The sequence below is a fragment of the Neolamprologus brichardi genome, chromosome 9, assembly GCF_056152115.1.
Source record: "Neolamprologus brichardi isolate AB-2024 chromosome 9, ASM5615211v1, whole genome shotgun sequence".
NCBI lineage: Eukaryota > Metazoa > Chordata > Actinopteri > Cichliformes > Cichlidae > Neolamprologus > Neolamprologus brichardi.
In genome coordinates, this window is record NC_142112.1 from 15,153,300 (window position 1) to 15,173,381 (window position 20,082).

Sequence of the window (20,082 nt, forward strand, 5' to 3'; positions counted from 1 at the left end):
CATTGGTCTATAATTGAAGGAAAAACATTTAGATAAATGGGATTTTGAGAAATTGACTGTATTTATTACTTTAAACTGTATAAGCTGTAGCCTAGCACATCGTGTACCTGAACGCATGATGAGATTCACCTTATCCCACCATGATTCAAACAGTTCAACACCTAATTCACGCTCCCAGGCGGTTCTGATTTTACCTGAAGAATCAGATTTGGTCACCATAAGCATACAATATATATTTGATAGAGGTGATTTTTGATTAGGCCTAACAACCAGAAGGCCAACCCATGATGGATCAGCAGGGAGAATTGGGAAATTTGGAAACAGTGATGAGACAGTCTAATTTGCAAATGGAGAAACAAGTGAGAAGGAGGTAGGTTACATTTTGAGGATAGTTTCACAGAACTATCCGCAAGAAAGACATCATCTTTGTAAAGGGCTCTCATGGTTTTTATGCCTCTTTCGTGCCATGTCAAATAGGCGCTGTTGGTAGTGGCAGGGGGAAATAGATGATTCCTTAACAATGGTAATCTGGTAGAGGGGGATATGAATTTAAAATGCGACCTGAACTGAAACCATATCTTAAGTGTAGAGAGCACTACGGGATTTGAAGCAACACTACTCAGTGATGAGTAGATAAGGGAGGCAGGTGGAAAAAATATGGAAAAATTGATTGAATTTCAAGTTTACACCAAGTCAGGTCAGGTGAATTTAGCCAGTAGGTCAGCTTATGAATATGTGAAGACCAGTAGTACATTAAAAAATTTGGTAGGGAAAGACCCCCATTAGAGGTAAACTGTTGTAATAAAGAGAGCCTCAGTCTAGGGGCTCTTCCATTACACAAAAAAGAAGAAACCATCTGGTCCAGGGACTTAAAAACTGTTTGGGCAGAAAAAGGGGGATACACTGACATAAAAAGAGAAATCTGGGTAGCACATTCATTTTGATAATATTAATCCTGCCAATTAGTGACAGTGGGGGTGAATTCTACCTCTGGAAATCTAATGCAAATTGTGAGACCAGGGGGGCACAATTCTCAGAAAACAGTAAAGGCAAAGTTCGTGTAATGTTAATTCCAAAGTACCTAAAACCCGAGGGGCTGAGCTTAAAAGGAATGTCAGACTGCTCAAGTGTTAACGCTAAAGAGTTTACAGGGTAACATTCACTCTTGAGTAAATTAATTTTATAGCCAGAAAAAGAGCTGAATTTTTCCAAGACAGATAAAATTGGAGGAAGACTACATATGGGGTCAACTACATACAAAAGAAGGTCATCTGCGTACAGGGATACCTTAAGTTCAACACCTGCACGGATAATTCCATGAAAGGAAGAGAGGGATTTCAGAGCAACAGAAAGAGGTTCTATGGCTAAAGCAAAGAGAAGGGCAGAAAGAGGACATCCCTGTCGAGTGCCACAGCATAGTGGGAAATACTCAGATCGAACCGAGTTGGTGATGACAGAAGCCTGAGGGGATGTATAAAGAAGTTTGGTCCAAGATACAAACCTTTTTCCAAACCCTAACCTATTCAGTACTGCAAAAAGTTAAATCCCATTCAACCCCATCAAAGGCCTTTTCTGCATCTAGAGAAATGATCACCTCAGGAGACGTGGGACAATGAGCAGAAAAAATTGTGCTTAGCACCGTACGTGTGCATTCTGTTCCTTTGAGATAATCTGTGGGAGAACGGCCTCGAGCCGAATTGCAAGTAGTTTTGCCAAAATCTTAAAATCTACATTTAGGAGAGACAGGGGCCTGTAGAACTCACAGGCCGTAGGCTCTTTGCCTTTCTTCAGTAAAACTGAAATAGATGCTTTCGTTAAAGTGGGGGGCAGCCAGCCTTTTCTCAGAGATTCATTATATAGATCAAGAAGGAGAGGGGCTAGCTTGTCTTTAAATTTTTTTTAACAACTCAGCTGGAAATCTGTCTGAGCCTGGGGCCTTACCGCTCGCATACACTTGATTGAGCCAAAAACTTCCTCTATTTTAACAGGAGCGTCGAGCTGCAACTTTTTTTTTTTTTTTTTTTAAAGTGAACATATAAGGAGAGGCGTCCACAAAGTATTTCCTGCCATGGCGTCCACGTCACCATGGTAATGGCACAGCCAGATAACAACATGAGATTTCAAAACAAATGTACATTTAACGAGTTACTTTTAATGAACCTCAACATAATTACTTTTTTAATTCTTTGTTATTTATCATACTCCTGAATAGTATGAGTTTTGTTTTGCTCAGACTCAGTGTTAACTGATTATAGAAATAACCGAGAATTCAGTTAAATTCCTTTTCTAGTTCATTCAGAAGTTGTTCCAAGTTACTTCCACAATAACTTTGTGTCATCTGCACATAATATGACTTCTGTGTCTTTGAAATTACTTCAAATCAAGACATGTTAACACAGAAGCCTTTATTTATTTCTCATGGCCCTGGTGCCATCTGTCTGCATTGACCTGTTAATTAATCAGAGGTAGCAGGGTGTGATACAGGAACTCTAAAAGACACATTAGCGTATGTTTAGTGGTCACTGGCTGAACTGGGTGCGTCTCTTTAATTCTGAATGAGCCAGAGGAGGCCAGATGCATGTGTCCGTGGGTTTATGACGAGCAATGTTGTGGATCGTTAGCCTTGGTATTGTTTACATTGACTTATGTGGGTGTTTTAGTGTCAGAGACTTTTACAATGTAGAGGTGCATTTCAAAGGTGAAAGCTACCATGTGCTACCTTATAAACTCCAAATGTTCTCCACATGATCACAAAGATCTTAATTATGTAAGTCATTAGTTGTATGTAATATTGGTATAATTTTGCTTATTTTAAAACATTTTCAAAGATGCTGAGTTCAATTGATGTAATTTCAGTTGCCACTTTTAAACTGTTTCATTTAATAAAGTTAATGAAGACAAAACGAGTGGTCAGTGGTCATCGTGATATTCAGTGTCAGATTTTTTTTTCTAATGGTTTGTCAGAGTTTGAAAAACTTGTTTTGACCTTAAAAAGATGCTTTGGGGGTTTACACAAAGGTGCAACTGAACGCCTGGAGATCAAATTAGTGTGAGGATGCATTTGCAAAAATGATCTATGTGAGTGGGAAGAACTCACATGTTGAATTTATTTATTTTTTGCTAATTTAAGAGCAGTTAAAACAGACACTAAAGTAATGGGTAGGAGGTTTAATTGAAAGTAGAATAGTAATTTTAGGCATTGCAGTTTTGAGATTTTATAAACTGTGAGCTGAAAGGATTTGGTTAAGCTCATTTGTATGGCTGCTTTCTAACTGTACTTTCTGTTTTCAGACCTCAGAAACAGCATTTTAAAGAAATGTAAATGATGCCAGTTGGTAGAAACTTGGTAGGGTAAAGTGGCTCACAAAGGAAAAAGCTCAACCCCCCCACATTCCTGCCCACACCCACAAACCTCTTTAAAAGCCCAGGAGAATTGCTCTTAAGTCTTAATTCACCTTCCTGCTTGGTTTGGAGCTCTTTCAGCAGAGATACTTTCTCCAGCTTTCCTGTTTTAATCACTGGGATTTCAAAGATGGAAGATTATGGGATGCACTTTTCTCCAGGTATGTACTCAGCATTGTTGCCTGGTGAGCTACATGAACAGAGTTGGCTAACCTCTAAGACAACTTGCAAAAATACTCTTTTACTCTGTTGTAAATCCTGATGGCAGAAGTCACTCTTGGTTCTGAATAATGTACAAATATTCCACTTTTTTGGGAAACTGTTGTGTTTCAGGCTCAGCAATTTACCTTTTTAAAAACTTTTTTTCCTGCTGTCTCAGAAGAGAAACACACTACAAATATCCGACCACTTTTTTCCCCAAGTTTGTGTGAAACTGTTGTGTTTAAGACTCATCAGTATTCCCTTTTTTATTATTTCTGTTAGAAAGTCAGTCGTGCCAAAACATATCAGCAACTGACCCATGTGGACCATATAGACTTGTTCTTACTTGGCCTCTTGTGTCTTTACCCTCACAGACTCGTGGAGTTCAGGCAGCGGGCTTGAAGGGAGTCTTTCCTTGGAAGAACTCTCTATATGGGCGGAGACTGCTCTAAGAAAGGAGATGGGCAACAAAACCTTTGCTACCTCTGAGACAGTTTCCAGCTTTGTCTCAGAGCAGAAACAAGATTTTGCTGTCCCAAGAAGGCAGGATGGCAACATCACTGCCACTCTGGACCATCCCAGCACTGCTCCAGAGAAACCAAAAGGAAAGGCCCGGGTGGTGTTCACAGAGAGACAGTTGGATATTCTTGTCCATCAGTTTAATGTGAAACATTACTATGAGCCAGGAGAGATGCAACAGTTGGCAGAGATGACAGGGCTGACCTACAAACAGGTGAGTGTTTTTCAATTTACTACAACATAAGAAATTGAATTTTGGGTCCATTGTACTCATGAAATGTTTTCTGTTTTCTTCCATTTTAGGTAAAAACCTGGTTTCAAAACAAACGGAGAAATTTTAGAAGTTCACATCCTCAGCATGTGAATCAGGGCGTCCCACTTCATGTAAGTATCTCCTATTATTAAACAGAATTGTTTATGATTCTGTCATTATTAGGGTATTTGACTGTATTTAAAAAAGTGTAATGCCAATAATTTAAAACAACTATTCTCGTTTTACTGACAGTCCCCTTGTCCCCTTCAGTTTCAGGGAGAGAGACAGCCCCCGTTCAGGGAGCGGTACACCCAGCACCAGGTAAATTCAATGAGAATGGGTGCAAATAATCAGGCCCACTATTCTCATGCTGTGGGCAATTCTGCGGCTGGACCTCAATGGACCCTCCCCGACTCCCCTCAGATGTTTGGCTGGTCAATGCCACCAGGCAACGGGCATCACGAATACGACACAGCTGTTCAAAACCCAGCAAAAATGGCCACTACGATCGAAGCAATGGGAAGAGCTGTGAGTACTCAGACTGTTCTCATGGAACTCTCAACGCAACATGGATAAAATCTTGGAGAAGCTCACGGCTCTTCAACAAGAAATTGACAGACCTGGTGATGAGTGACAGAGATTTAGATTGTCTGTGAAATTGGAGGCACCAAACCCAAACATCGTCTCTCCCCTGCATACCTGTTTCCTTTTTTTCCTCTTGTCCCTGATGTACGTATTTTCACTGTCTTTTAGGTTTCACAGGAATTTCACTGCATGTTGTACTTTGTATGACTGTGTATTTGACTAATAAAATTTGATTTGAACACCAGTTCAGCACTGAATGGAATATAAACAACCCTGGACTTTTTTTAATTATTTTTATTGTCTTCATGTAGCTCAACATGAGTCTCAGATTTGATCGCTTTCAGTAAAGGGGGAGGGGGGTATTCAATATCCAATGGATTTTAGAAATATTAGAATTCAGTAGGCTCCAGCTACTGTAAATAGTCAAAACAGCCAAAATACATACTGGGATATCAGGGAAAACACCATCAGAAATTCTGTATATAAGATTAAGAGATGAATTCATCAAAATGTTTTGTTTCATTTTGTTGTATTTGTTGTAAAAAAATATTGTACATGAAGAAAATTCTCTTACTTGTGTGTGAGAAACTGTGAATAAAATATTTGTTTCACCCATTCAAACTGAACTTTCTACATGTCTCCAAACCTTCTGTCAGAGACTGAACATCCAAATGTTTTAGAGACTTTAGACCTCTATCTTTCCATGTAAACTTGAGCTACAATCCTCTATATTCACAATCAACGTATGAGACAGATAATCTAAAGAATCTGGAGCTTTCAAATGGACAAAAAGATTTTCTCAGGAATACCTCAAATAACAACCCTACCTCACACTTCATTGTAAGAAACCTGAGACGATACAGTGGAAAGTTTTTGCCTCTGTGATTATCTTCCTAAGACTCTAAATGTTGGGTTTTCTTTTAATTGTTAACAAGTCTGATGCTGATTACTTGGTAGTAAAGCTCCAAAAACATTTTATTGTCACCTTTTCTACTCTCTGCTCTGTGACTACAGAGTCTTGAAATGAAACGTGCAATGTTATTAAATCTTTCCCCTGACTGAACACCTGAAGTCAGCTCAATTAAAGTGTAGGATGCTGCTGATGGCCATGTATGTTTGTATCAGGGCTGTGTTGGGATCTGTCAAGGAATGTTACGATGGGGCATGGTGGCTGGAGGTTGCCAGGTTCTTGCTCACAGTGCCACCATGATCATGACTGGGAAGCGTACCAGCAACCAGGCGCCTTGCAGCAGGAGCACGGTGGCGTCCAGCAGAGCCTGAGTGGAGCTGTCAGAACAGAGGAGCTGCAGGAATGAAAAATCAAGTCAATAAATGAGCAGCACTGAGTCTAATAATCCATGTAATGTTGTCTTTGAGAGTTTCTGAAAAGCATTATGACAAAAGGTGTTTTTCAATCTCCTGAATACAGATTAATGAATAAATCATTAACTGAGTCAATGTGGATTGATATTGTACATTCAGCTAAGTAATTTCAAAGACACAGAAGTCATATGGTTTGCAGATGACACAAAGTTATTTCGAAGTAACTTGGAACAACTTCTGAATGAACTAGAAAATTACTTTAAGAAATTGAAGACTTTTTCTATAATCGATTAACACTGAATCTGAGCAAACAAAACTCATACCATTCAGGAGTCTGATGATAAATAACATAGAATTAAAATAAATTATCTGAAAGAACAAACTTCTTCCGGTGATAATAAATCACAAATCATCATGGTCATTATGAATATATCGATAACCTGTAAAACACACACAAAGTGTAATAGGGATCATAAATAAAACCACGTCAACAGAACCACCAAATCCACTTTTTATTAAATACTCTTACATTTAAAGAGTTGGTTGACCTCAGAACTCTACACATAATTTATAAAGCAACAAACAAATCTTTGGCCCACAACATTTTGAACTTGATCAGGATAAAGACCAAATCATGATGACCTAAGAGAAATCCTTATGTTCAGCCAGGGGCGATTCTAGGATCAGAGCTTTGGGGGTGCTGAGCACCCAGAGAGCTGCCCATCCAGGCAAGATAAACTTTACTCGTCATAATGAGACGTCTTCCCTGTCTCTGTCAGTCCCTGCATCCTTAAATGTCTCCAGTTGTCCCGAGTTCTCTCTGAATGTCTCCTTGGTGCATTTAAACCCCTGTTCCTCTCTGTCCTCATCGTCTGCTGACTTCATCTCCATTATCAGTCATCATAATTTTACCCTCTCTGTGCAAGTCTGCAAATTTCTTTATTAAATCACAAGTTTCTTAAATTCATCAAGTCTCTCTGTGCCTGGGTCCTCGTCACAAAACATGACATCACTGTTTTGTACATTTTAACACAATTTAATCCCCACATTTGTGAAAGAAAAGCAAAACACTTTTTTGAAAAGTCTGTAACAAAACCATCAAATCTGATAAAGGTTATTTAAATGCTGCTAAAGAAGAATGGATTGGAATAAAAAAAAACATATCCTAACCTTAATTACTGCGGGAGAATAATGAGTGATGCTCATAGTGAGTAAAAAGTAAACTCAGTGCATTTTTTGGACAGAGATTCACTTTTAATGTGTATGTATAATATAAAATAGATACATAAAAAATACACTCCAAAAATAGAAGAGTCCTTGAAATGTACAAAATATTATTAAAAAATTAGAAAATGGAGACACTTGGCCTTTGGTACAATGTATACAATATATGAAAAGATCTTTACTGCAGATACTACTATGGCTCTGCAGATTTTTTCTTTTCTTTTAACCTATGTCGCCTCACCTTGAGGTTGGTAAATCTGTCACATTATGGTGGTCAAGTCTCTGAAGCATCTCTTTCTCAACTGACATCACAGCCAGGTGCTGGAGTCTGCTTTGACCCATGGTCCTTCTCAGCCAGGTATGGAGCTGACTCAAGACACTAAAAGACCTCTCACAGCTACAGCTGCTAACTGGGTTTGTTAGGGCAACCTGAATAACAGTTTTCAGTTTGGGGAAGATCTGATTATCCAGAAGATTGTACAATGTTAACATATCTGGAATGGCACCAGCCTCACTCTTGAGCTTCAAAAAGTTTTTGGCAACCCGACTTTCTCTGACTGAAGCTCAATATGGTAATGCAGTCCAGGGCTGACAACCCAGTTTGTTTAGCAGATTCTGTATAGCAGCTTTAATATAGGGAGAACACAACTTCCAGATTGTATGAGTAAAATTAGTTGTTGTTTTTTTTATTTGCCAGTTTAACAGTTTCTGTCTTGCCTGTTAGTACTCCCTGTCTGTTTCCTTACCTGGTTCTTCCTGATCTTGTACTTTCTCCTCATGTTCTCCTCTTTCCTCTCCCTCTTTGGACTGACAATCATACACAAATAGATTGTATTCAATTAGATTAAAAAAAAAATACTATTAAGATCACTAATAAAAAAAAGTCCTCTCTCAGTGTACTTTCAACCAAAACGCAAATAACCAAACCACATGCACATCTAATAAAGGATACAAATATTGAAACACTGATCCAACATTATCCTTTATTGATGGATCATTTGATTTTACACTTTTACCTAAATGTGGCTCCTTCTTTTGAAAAAACTTCCTCATATCCATTATGAACCTGGCTGCCTCTTTGTACTGCATCCAGTCAGTTAGCTAGTTAGTAACTTGGGTTCAATATCGGCACATGCACATATGACAAAATAACCAGTTTCTCTCATTACATTTCAAACAGGACAGTAGTAACAACAGCAGGCTAGATAATGTTAAGTTTTAGATTTTAAATAGGCTATATAAATTTCAATGGGCGCAACGGGACGGTCAAATATCACTGATTTTACTACAGAGCAGGACGGATTGTAGGGTAGCAAACATCGTTGGAAAAGACATTTTCAACACTGCAGGTTACCTGGGTGTAATGTTTTTCAGCTAAAAAGAAACATGGTCTGACTCCTACCAAACTATATAAAGAGTAACTGAAGGTTAAATGCAGCTAATATGTCCTGTTTTAAGCCAGGCACTCACACCTCCGCTCCGCTGCGTAACAGCCACCATCGCTCTGGCAGCAACGGCGCTGCAGAGCAGGGGAGAGCCGAGCTGGAACAAACCATTTTGGGAGGGGGGGGGTGGTTATCTAAACTTTTGCTGTTAAATCTTCCATCTCAATTAAGTACTGTATATTTTTTATATTTTTAATAGTGTGTCACACAAACAACAAATATTGTCAAAAAAAAGTAAGAAATCTTTGGGGGTGCTTTGATTCATTTTGGGGGTGCTGAAGCACCCCCAAAAATGGGCTAAAATCGCCCCTGTGTTCAGCAAAGCTTCAGATGAGGATTTCTTCCACCTTGGTCTTGCCAAACCACATGCTGGTGGTTTTCACAAAGATTTAAAAGACTTCCAACTCATCTGCAGTTTTCAACATGGAAGCTACATGCATGTTTTATCCTGTTTTACAGGTTGTTTTTGCTTGTAAATTTTTATCTTATTGCCATTGAAATAGTAAACAGAGGCTGTTTTGATGAGACTCACTGAACCTCTGCATTATTTAAAGTTTAAAAAAAATATAAAAGAATTAACATATAATCCACGCTTTTTTGCTTTTTTTTTTGTTTTTTGTTCTTTTTTCCCAAAGTTGGTGTGCCTAGATTAAGGCAAGTAGGAGAGTGATGAAGTCTTCTTTTTATATATATTGTAAATGTTTCAGTCAATACCATCCATTTTCTTCCAATAAACGACAAATTTGATCCCAGCACTGCTCCAGAGAAACCTAAAGGAAAGGTGGTGTTCACAGAGAGACAGTTGAATATTCTTGTCCATCACTTTAATGTGAAACATTACTATGACCCAAGAGAGATGAAACAGCTGACAGAGATGACAAGACTGACCTACAAACAGGTGAGTGTTTTTCAATTTACTACAACATAAGAAATTGAATTTTGGGTCCATTGTACTCATGAAATGTTTTCTGTTTTCTTCCATTTTAGGTAAAAACCTGGTTTCAAAACAGACGGAGTAAGTTTAGGAGGAGGTCACATCCTCAGCATGTGAATCAGTGCGTCCCACTTCATGTAAGTATCTCCTATTATTGAAAAGCCCTGAAATGAAAGGAACGGGGTGAATTTCTGGCCGTTTTATTGTAATAATTGGATCTTAGAAATATTTGAATTCAGTCAACTCTGGCTATTGTGAATATTTTAGTCTATCCAAAATACATCCTGGGAAATCAGAGAGAACTCCATCAGAAGTTTTGTATAGTTGCATAACATGTAGGGAACGCCTTATGTTGTCCACTGTTTGCCTTTGTTAGATGAAACCACACTGATCCAGGGGTTCGTTCTTCGTACCTCGCTAAGTAAGTTAGCTGGATTTGATTGTTGACGATTTCGCGTGATCTTGGATCGTTCGGTTCTCCGAAGCTCATCCGGGACTTGCTGTCATAGCAACAGATCCGTAAGCGTAAACCTGCTTGGGAGCAGGCTTACTTTATGTAAACAGGATTAGATCGCGGCCACTCAGGTATGTCCGCTTCATTTATACGAAAGCAACAGCGATATTTTTCCACTGTTTTTCCATAAATAAATATTATCAATGTAACTAAAGATAATGCAGTATTTGATTCTTTTATTGATTTCATACAGATCATTTCTGGTCATTTCCTAAAAAAAGGGAAATGTACTATTAATCATTCTATTTCATGTATTTGATTATTTCAGATGTAATTCATATTTTAGAGTAGTAATAGTAAATTACTTTGTGTAATCAAGATGAGACACCACGGCTATAAAAGCGAAGGTGGATTTGGGAAGTCTGTCGCAGCCATGTCCTGTCCGTTTGTACGCGAGCAACCCATTGCGGAAGGTGCAAGATTGATAAGGAGAGTTTTCAGAATTCAGCGTATATTGCGGGATAGACAGGATCCTTTAGCTCAGCGCAACAGTGTGCTCATAGAGAGATATCAATTTTCCGGTGAGGGTATTATTTACTTAACCAACTTGTTGGATCCCTTTGTTAAGAGTTCCACTCACCGTAGTCGGGCATTAACAATTGCACAAACTGTGTGCATTGCCTTGCGTTTCTTTGCGAGTGGCACGTTTCTGTACGCTGTTGGAGACGCAGAGAACATTGGCAAAAGTGCTGTCTGCCGTTCCATTCGCAAAGTATACCTGGCACTCAAGCATTTCCTGGGTGTGTTTGTGGTTTTTCCAAGCCACTTAAGACCACAGGTTGTCAAACAGGGCTTTTTTTCTATTGCAGGTACATTAAATTCGATAATGAATGTGATGCAATCATGACCTATGTCTGTAACTATAGCTCGATTGTCCGCAGGCTTCCCTAATGTGATTGGTACCATAGACTGCACACACATTGCGATCAAGGCCCCCCCAGGCCCCAATGAAGGGGATTTTGTCAATCGAAAGGGGGTTCACAGTATAAATGTGCAGGTGAGTAATACTAATATTTTAGATGGTAATATATAATGAAAAGGAGTGTGTTCACATATAATGAAATCTCTTAGATGTTGTGTGACTCTATGTGCCATATCACAAATGTGGAAGCTAAATGGCCCGGATCAGTGCATGACTCAAGAATTTTCAGAGAGTCAGGGTTATGCACATTATTTGAGCGTGGTAAGAAAAAGAGACTTATTTTGATATTTCATACTTATTTTGGGCCTAACATAACAGCATTTCTCCATTACACAGGGGCCTACGATGGGATTCTCCTTGGAGACAGGGGTTATGCATGCAGGCAGTACTTCATGACACCGTTCCCTGACCCCAACCCTGGGCCACAAACCCGCTACAATGCAGCTCTAGCCAGGACAAGGGCACGCATTGAAATGACCTTTGGGCAAATAAAGGGAAGATTTCAGTGTCTGAAAAGTCTGAGGGTTGCACCTGACAGGGCATGCGACATTATTGTTGCATGTGCCGTACTGCACAACATTGCCACCATCAGAAAGGAGAGGACTCCTGTGGTGGAGGTGGAGCCTGATGATGACCTCCAGCTAGTGCACTTGGACCAACGTAGTGGCAGAGCTGCACGGGACAGAATTGTGCAACACAATTTCGAATATTAAAAACATGACAAAACATATTTTTCATTGAAATTTATTTGAGCATCTTTTTCTGTCTCATCAAAAAAAAAAAGCCAGTCATCATTTGCCAGGAAAAAAATCATATATACTGTATCACGCAAGGTCATCAATAGTGCTCTGTATGAAAGTGTATTTTTACTTACTCTGAAGTTCCTTTTGAAGCAACTCAATTTCTAGTTGAACTTTTTGCCTCATTAGAGCTTGAAGTTCGATTTCACCTAGAAGCTTTTGTTTCTTTAGCTCAGTATACTCCATTTTTTGCTGGAGACTTCTCTTATAGAGCAAACGAATGTCACCCTGTTTCAATTGTAGAGACAACATTTAATGGTCAATATATGTCATATAGGAAGTAAAATTAATTACAAGACTGCCCACCTCTGTATCAGGCCTCTCTGCCGGCCTCTTTGCCTGCAAATCATACTGCAGTCAGAAACACATAGAAGTACACAAGTAGATACAAAGTCAGGCCAAATTATGCATGCACTTACAGGGAGATCCTCAGTCATCTGACAGGGTTGCTTCACTGTCCTGTGCAATGGAAACAAAATGGTGTTACAAAGGGATATGGTACAGCCTATTGGTCTAAATAATTTTAAAAAAAGATATATATATACTTACCGTGCATGCTTCAGTCACCATGGGAACAGGTAAAAGTGATGGAGTGTTTTGTAAAACTACACACAAAAAAACCCCACAATGTCAATAAATGTCAAAGTACAAAAAGCATTTTAATTAAGGCAACAACCAAATATTTTACATTGTACAAATAGAATTATGAGCTCATTTACCAGTTATGAAGGTGCTGCTGCTACTGCACCCCGGCTGCTGGTCTAAGGAAGAGCTTCCCCCAGGGGTGCCCTCAACAATGGGTCTGGTGGCATTCAACCCTAGGGCCAGCTCCTCTGCCGGGGTGTGACGAGGGGATGCAGGACCACCACCTGTCTTTTTTTGCTCTGCCCTTTTCTTGGTTGCTGTTATAAACAAACAAACAGATTATTTCAGGGTCTCTTTTCAAGAGACTAAAAGCAATATAAGTGATAAATATTACCATTCTGTAGAATATTCTTATATTTCACTTTTACTTGTTCCCATGTTCTAGTGGGTCCTGTTGTGGCTCTAATGTGAAAGAGGATATAATGTAATATAATATAATATGATATAATGTAATATAATATAATAAATTACTTACGAGTTTAATTTGTCAGCAACTTTATGCCAGCCCTCTCTCCTTGCTTTTGCAGCCTTTGCAGTGTTCCCTTGCGTTTTAATTAAACTCTGAAACTCCTGAAATCCCTCAATCAAGAGTTCTTGCTCTGCTGCCGAAAAATACTGAGCGCGCTCCTTCGACATTTTCGCCGACCAATCAAAGGGTTGCCGATCAATGTTTCTACTATCGATGCGTAGCCCCTTTTAAGCCACCCAGTGATCTCACATTACTTCATCCAGCTGTACTAATCATCAACAAAAGGTGTTTTGTATAAAATTTGAAAGGAACAATTGTTCCTTTCCCCTTTGCTGTGTACTGTGCTGATGCTGTTTTCAAAGCCTACCACACTCATGTACAGTATCAGTGTCACACTGAGATATTTCAAAGATAATAATAACACATTTTATTTGAAAGCGCCTTTCAAAACACTCAAGGTCACTGTACACATTAGAATATAAAGCAACATAAAAGCAAGCAGTTTACATAATCATAAAAGCATAAGACATAAACTAATTTAAAAGAGCAGAGTGGAGAGGTTATTGGGATAAGCTATTTTGAACAAGTGAGTTCTGAGTTGGGACTTAAAGAGAGAGAAGGAAGAGATATTTCTTAAATCAGGAGGTAGGGAATTCCAGAGTCGTGGAGCAGAGCAGCTGAAAGCCCTGCTCCCCATGGTGGCACGGAGAGTGAAAAGGAAGACGTAGATCTGAGACAACGAGATGGGGCGGTGATCTTAACCAGATCAGAAAGATATGGAGGGGAGAGATGATGAATAGCCTTAAATGTGTACAAGAGTATTTTGAAATTGATACGATATTTGACCGGGAGCCAATGAAGCTGCTGCAGAACAGGAGTAATGTGGTGGATAGAAGGGGTCCTGGTGATGATACGGGCAGCAGAGTTCTGGACGCGTTGAAGCTTGTGGATGGATTTTTGAGTATAAAAATAACCTGAATAAATACAAATAAAGGGAAAGAGCTGTCCAAACCTCTGTCTCTGACCATCTGTGTTAACACTTGAAATCGGAAACATGTAAATGTAACAAACATGTTAAAACATAAGAAATCAGGAAGGGGCAAAAAAAGCATTTTGCTAAAAAAAGCATTTAGAGCAGAAGTTTTTAAAATGAATATATATTGCATTTATTTACAATTAAAAACACACAGAGCAGAAAGTGCGTTACTGTTTTACATCCACAGACACAAAAGAAAAGAAGCAACATGAGGTCAAGTTATGGCAATTTTATTTGTGTATTTCAGTACATGTATTCAGAATAGAGTTTTTAAAAACAAACAAACGTCCCAAGTAAAGTTTGGGGGGATTTTTGTGAAAGAAAGGTTGAGAGAGGGGGAAGGAGGAAGAAACTATTGATCTCCTTAAACTTGATGCTGCTGGGTCAGTTTTTTCTCAGCAGTCTGCTCCAGAATCCCCTCCTGTCCTCGGCTTTCTTTTCTTTTTCTTTTGCCTTCAGCTCCTTTAAGGTTTTGTTTAGCTGCTCCTCGGTGTCTTTAAATTTTTCTTTCAGCTGCTGTTTGGCCAGTTTGACTTTCTGTTTGAGGAGCTCTTTCGCTTCCTTTTTGTGCTTTTGTATTTCTTTAAGTGCATCTTTGCAGTCTTTCTTGGTCACCTCAGAGGCTGTCGTTTCTTTCTTGAATACCTTCACCTCAATTTTCTCTTCTGCAAGTTCTTCTTGCACTTTCATCAGTTCCTTCTTCAGAGTTTCACTTTCCTGTTTTGCCTCCCATTTTCCATGTGTCTCTTTTTCTGTTGCTTCCTCTGTTTCTAGCAACTTCTTCTTCATGTTTTGAGTGTAACTCTTTGTATTTTCCATTTCTTTCTTTGCTTCCTGTATTTTAATTTTCTCTTCCTCCAACACTTTATGAGCTTCCAACAATTCTTTCTTCATATTTTCAATCTCATTTTCTGCCTCATGTTTACGTTTTTTCTCCTCCTCAAGTTGTTGCTTTACATGCAGTAATTCCTTCCTTAGTATTTCAGCTTCAGCCGTTACATTTTCAGCTTCTTGTGTTGCCAACTGCATTTTCCTTTTTTCCTCTTCAAAAGCTTCCTGCACCTCCTGTAATTCCTGCATCACATTTTCGGCCTCCTTCTTTGCAGTTTGATATTTATTTTTAGCTTCTTGTGCTGTGGTTTTCTCTTCCTGCAATGCTTTTTGAGCTTCCAACAGTTCTTTCTTGATGTTTTCATTCTCATTTTCTGCTTGTTGTTTTCCCATCTTCTCTCCTTTAAGTTTTAGACCCACATGCAGTAATTCCTTCAATACTACTTCAGTTTCAAACTTTGAATTTTTAGCTTCTCCTCTTGATCTTTCTGCCTCTTCTTTTAATTTGACATTTTCAGCCTGTATTATTTGAAATTCTTCTCGTAGGTTAATCAGCTCAGACTGTACTGTACTGTATGGTGACGCACTCACCAATCCTCTTCTCGATCTCCCTTGATTCATTTTGGCCTTTTAAACAAAGGAACCAACGTATTGTAGAGAAGTGAAGTTTTCGATGTGTTTTTTTCTTCAACTGTCGTCTGTCCTGCACAGAGATGCTGCTGTAGATGTGTCTCTAGCTGTGTCTGGATAAAATGAAAAATGCTGTAACTAAGTGCTTGTGTTGCGCAGTTCTACGAAACATTCCATTCCATGCAAGCTCCGCCCACATGGTCAGGAATGTCAGGTGCTGCATCACCAAATGCTGCTCCCGTTGCCTAGCAATAACAGCTGTTTACTTTTTGGGGTCTGGTTTATTATTTAATAAAGAAAACATGTCCAAGTATTGCAACCATGGTGCTGAGGCTCAGTGCATATTCTAGCCTGCTGTGTGGGTGGGCAGCTAGAAATCACTGGTGGGCAACATGAGTGAGGAGAAAACTGGAGCAGACAAGCAGGGACCTGCAGGTTGCTGGTTTGAGTCTCTGTTCAGATGCTGGTGTCTCCTCTCTCTGAGATGTTTGCAAACAGTCCCAGATAAAACAATAAGGATAATAAACAAACACGTGACTAAGCTAACAATTATGACACTGATATGTTTCATGTGTAGCAGGATGGCCTCTATACAGCAGTCACTGCAAGCATCCACATCAGCACACTTACTTTTCTTTAAGCAGGCGTGCTGGGGTCCTCCTAAGGAAAGTTTGAGAACTTCATTTCCTTCATGCTGGTGAACTTTTTGCCAAATTTTTTTCATCAAAGCTTCTCCATCACTGACAGGGATTGTTTGGATCTTCACACTCATCTCCACGAACCCTAAAAGATGAGTTTCACTTTGCTCATATAAACCAGGAGTGTCTCCATATTCCACATAGTGTTTTGCTTTTCTTTCACAAATGTGGGGATTAAATTGTGTTAAAATGTACAAAACAGTGATGTCATGTTTTGTGACGAGGACCCAGGTAGAGAGACTTGATGAATTTAAGAATCTTATGATTTAATAAAGAAATTTGCAGACTTGCACAGAGATGGTAAAATTATGATGACTGATAGCAGAGACAAAGATAACAGACGACAAGGACAGGGAGGAACAGGGGTTTAAATGCACCAAGGAGACATTCAGAGACAACTTGGGACAACTGGAGACATTTAAGGATGCAGGGACTGACAGAGATGGGGAAGAAGTCTCATCGTGACGTGTAAAGTTTATCTTGCCTGGCTGGGCAGCTCTCTGGGTGCTCAGCACCCCCAAAGCTCTGATCCTAGAATTGCCCCTGGTTCAGTCTAACACGTGTGCCAGTGACCATTAAACGTCTGTAAAACTATGCAGTTATGAAACGTAACTTTAACCTCAGCCAAACCGATTTGCTCAGTTGTAAATAAAACAGCGAAGTAAACGTGACCCGACGGACAAAACCCGAGTGAATTAAGTCCAGCGTTTAACCACTGAGAGCTAAAACTAAGGTGAGGTTTCAAAGCTGTGTGCTGGTGATTGGACATTGGATGCATGCAGGTAAACTGAGGGCCTGTTGAGCTGATCGCTGGTGTCGTGAGAAACACGTCAGCTCGTTCTTCATGTTACAGAAGCACAGAGACACAAGACCAGGCAGAAAGAGACGATCGTTCGGTGAAAATGAATCTGCAAATGCAACATGTGGAACACGGAGAGTGGAATATGTAAACAAACCGGTTAACGTAACCCCCCCCCCTCCAAAACAAACGAATACACACAAAATAAACAGTTAAGCTGTAACACCGGGGCTGTGAGCTCGGTGCACTCTGTCAGCTGACTGTTAGCAGAGCGAGTGACATCTCTGAAAACATCTGAGCACTTTTGCAAACATGTTCTATGTTGACAACCTGACCATACATGTGAAGATTACACCGCGATATTCGCGGCTAAAACACTATTAAAGTTGTTGGTGACAGAAAAACGGGGAATTAAAACTACACCACCACCATTGCTGCCTGTGATTTGAAATGCATTCTGGGATACATGGCTGCCCCAAGTCTGTATCCTTAAAGGGTGCATTTTAAGGCCGATTACGTCACAGCGGCGCGCCGAAGGCTGTCCCAATTCAAAGGCTGCTTGAAATGCGGCCCTCACATGCATCCTTCATTTCCCTGAATTTTAAGGATGTGGCAGTGTAGACTTCGTGGCCCAACATATCCCACAATTCATAGCGCGGCAGTCGGTGTGGATAATTTTGCCGCAGACGGCAGAAGTGGAGCGGCCGAAGAGTAACTGTGAAAAGTAAGTACTGAATATTATGTCACTTATTTATGTGCAAATGTTTAATAATGAGGAACATTAAAATATTACTGTTGGCCACATGTCGGCAAAGTTATGTGACATTAGTGATGTTTGTACGTTCAGCTTTTACTTGGTTTTAAAGCCTTTAAAATATAATAATACAATAGTCGTAATTTTATGGATAATTAAAGTCAGTCATATATCCACAAACACAACAAGCTGAAAGTCAGTGATGCTGCTCGGTTTGCAGTCCTGAATATCACGGCACAAGCAGGATTCACTGCACTGTTAATGTTAGCTATGTTACATTGCTGCCTCTGTTCAGTGGTGTCGAGCCAAACGGACTTTAACGTGTGTTTGAACGAGCTGACGGTTCACTCGTTAAGCTGAAAGAAAGATGCTTTAATCACAGGAGTCACACATGTGTCCACTGTATCATCTGGGAACTCTTCTTGTTTAGCACTCGTAATAACACAAACACTAAATCCTCCTGTTTGTAGCAGTGTATACACCTGAGACCCTCACCTGTCACCCACTGCTGCACATCACCTGTGAGGCTTTGCACCCCTGATGATCCACCAGGACAAACTCAGCAGTGTGTGAGGAAGAGGAGGAGGAAGAGCCAGCAGCAGCTGACAGATGGAGAGAATAGACAGACTGTTCCCTGTTTGTGAAGGACTGCTAGGAAAGTTTAGAATAACTAACTGTCTGTCCTGAATCAGTCTTATTAGGTAATGATCAAATAATTTGATCATTCCAGTGTTTTCAGTGTGGGAGAAAGTACTCAGGGCCTTCAAGTTACACACTATGAAAGGCAGCAACAAGTTTAATGTTCAGAAACCTAAAGTATGTATCAGCAGCAGAATGGAGCTAAAAATAAATGTTTGTTTCAGTTCTATGAAGCTTTGAGTATTTTGGATTAGTATTACTGCTGTGTTTGTTGCATCATATTGCTGTAATTGTTTATATGCTTTATGTATTCTGAGGTAAGTTGATCTATAGTGTTACATCATATTCTATAAGGATGTTATGTGTTTGGATACTTTCTGCCCAGTTTGACCCATTTAGCAGGAGTCAGCCTGTTTAAGGCTCTGATATCTATTCTGTATGACTTAAAGCAGTTATGACATGGTCTGATTTTCACACCCAATAAAGGAATATTTAATATATCAGTCTACTCTTCATTCTAAATTAATTAAATGTGTCATTAATTAATTAATTACATGTGTTGTAAATATTTATGTATTTAATTATTTCTGATTTTAATGAATTATTGCCACATTTAATTAATTATTTAATGGTGTATTTAATTAATTCACTATGGCAGTCCTGGCGTTCCATACAAGGCGCTTTTTTCTTTCTCTCAGCCTCTCTCTCTCTCTGGCACTTTTTTTCTGCTTCACTCAGCACTGAGCCTTGTGCTTTACGCTGGGCAGAGGGGGGAGGGGCGGTAGTTACACTCAGTAGCACAGTAACAGAGCCAGAGGGAGAGAGAGAGAAAGAAATAAAAACTCAAAACACTACAAAAGACAACAGAAGTGCTCCAGGATGCTAGGGGCAGTGTTGAGCTTTTGTTACCTAGTGGCTACACAAGCCAGCAAGTACCAATGACCGGATTTGATGTGTGGTAGTAACAGGTAAATGAACATTTCTTTTAATTATTTGAATATATATGAGTGCCTGTGTATAAATACACAAACAATACACACATGCTTTCATGCTTTCAATTGTGTAATTTAAGTGATCTAGTAGCTCTGCTTTGGAAGTTCAGTTCATGCTAGAAATGTGTTTTGGAGTTTGTATGTGTTTTGTATGGAACTCCAAAGTGTTCAAAATGAAATAAATAAATAGGTCATGATGAAATAAATAACTATGTGAATAAATAAGACACAGATATGTAATGTGAGAGTGATATTGTGAAATAATGGAACACATTTTGAAAAAAAATGCTCATTATTGTGAAATATATTGCATTCTGCTATATAAATTTTACGGTGGCCCTGAGAGGCCAAACGGACTGCAACTTCAGAAAACACTTGCAAAAAGAAAAATGCTGCAAAAAGAAAAACACTGCAAAAAGAAAAGCGCTGCAAAAGCACACACAACACAACGGAAATGGGAACAAACA

At 39.4% G+C, this 20,082-nt stretch overlaps 2 protein-coding genes across 2 annotated transcripts in view; one reads left to right on the forward strand and one right to left on the reverse strand.

Moving 5' to 3' along the window:
* LOC148101278 (uncharacterized) overlaps window positions 1-20,082 on the reverse strand; it is a 204,668-nt gene that overhangs the window by 47,250 nt on the left and 137,336 nt on the right. The window lies entirely within an intron of this gene.
* LOC148101279 (homeobox protein NANOG-like) lies at window positions 3,533-5,271 on the forward strand. Its single transcript, XM_087845705.1, has 5 exons — window positions 3,533-3,563; window positions 3,978-4,336; window positions 4,426-4,506; window positions 4,646-4,856; window positions 5,207-5,271. Exons 1-5 carry the CDS (start codon window positions 3,533-3,535, stop codon window positions 5,269-5,271), a joined length of 747 nt encoding a protein of 248 aa, XP_087701831.1.

Bases quoted from the DNA above. Each gene is read 5' to 3' on its own strand.
- LOC148101279 (XM_087845705.1), top strand. From the start codon at position 3,533: ATGGAAGATTATGGGATGCACTTTTCTCCAG. The intron at 3,564-3,977 runs GTATGTACTCAG...TTACCCTCACAG, and splicing joins TGGGATGCACTTTTCTCCAG to ACTCGTGGAGTTCAGGCAGC. The intron at 4,857-5,206 runs AAAACCCAGCAA...TTGAACACCAGT, and splicing joins CGAATACGACACAGCTGTTC to TCAGCACTGAATGGAATATA.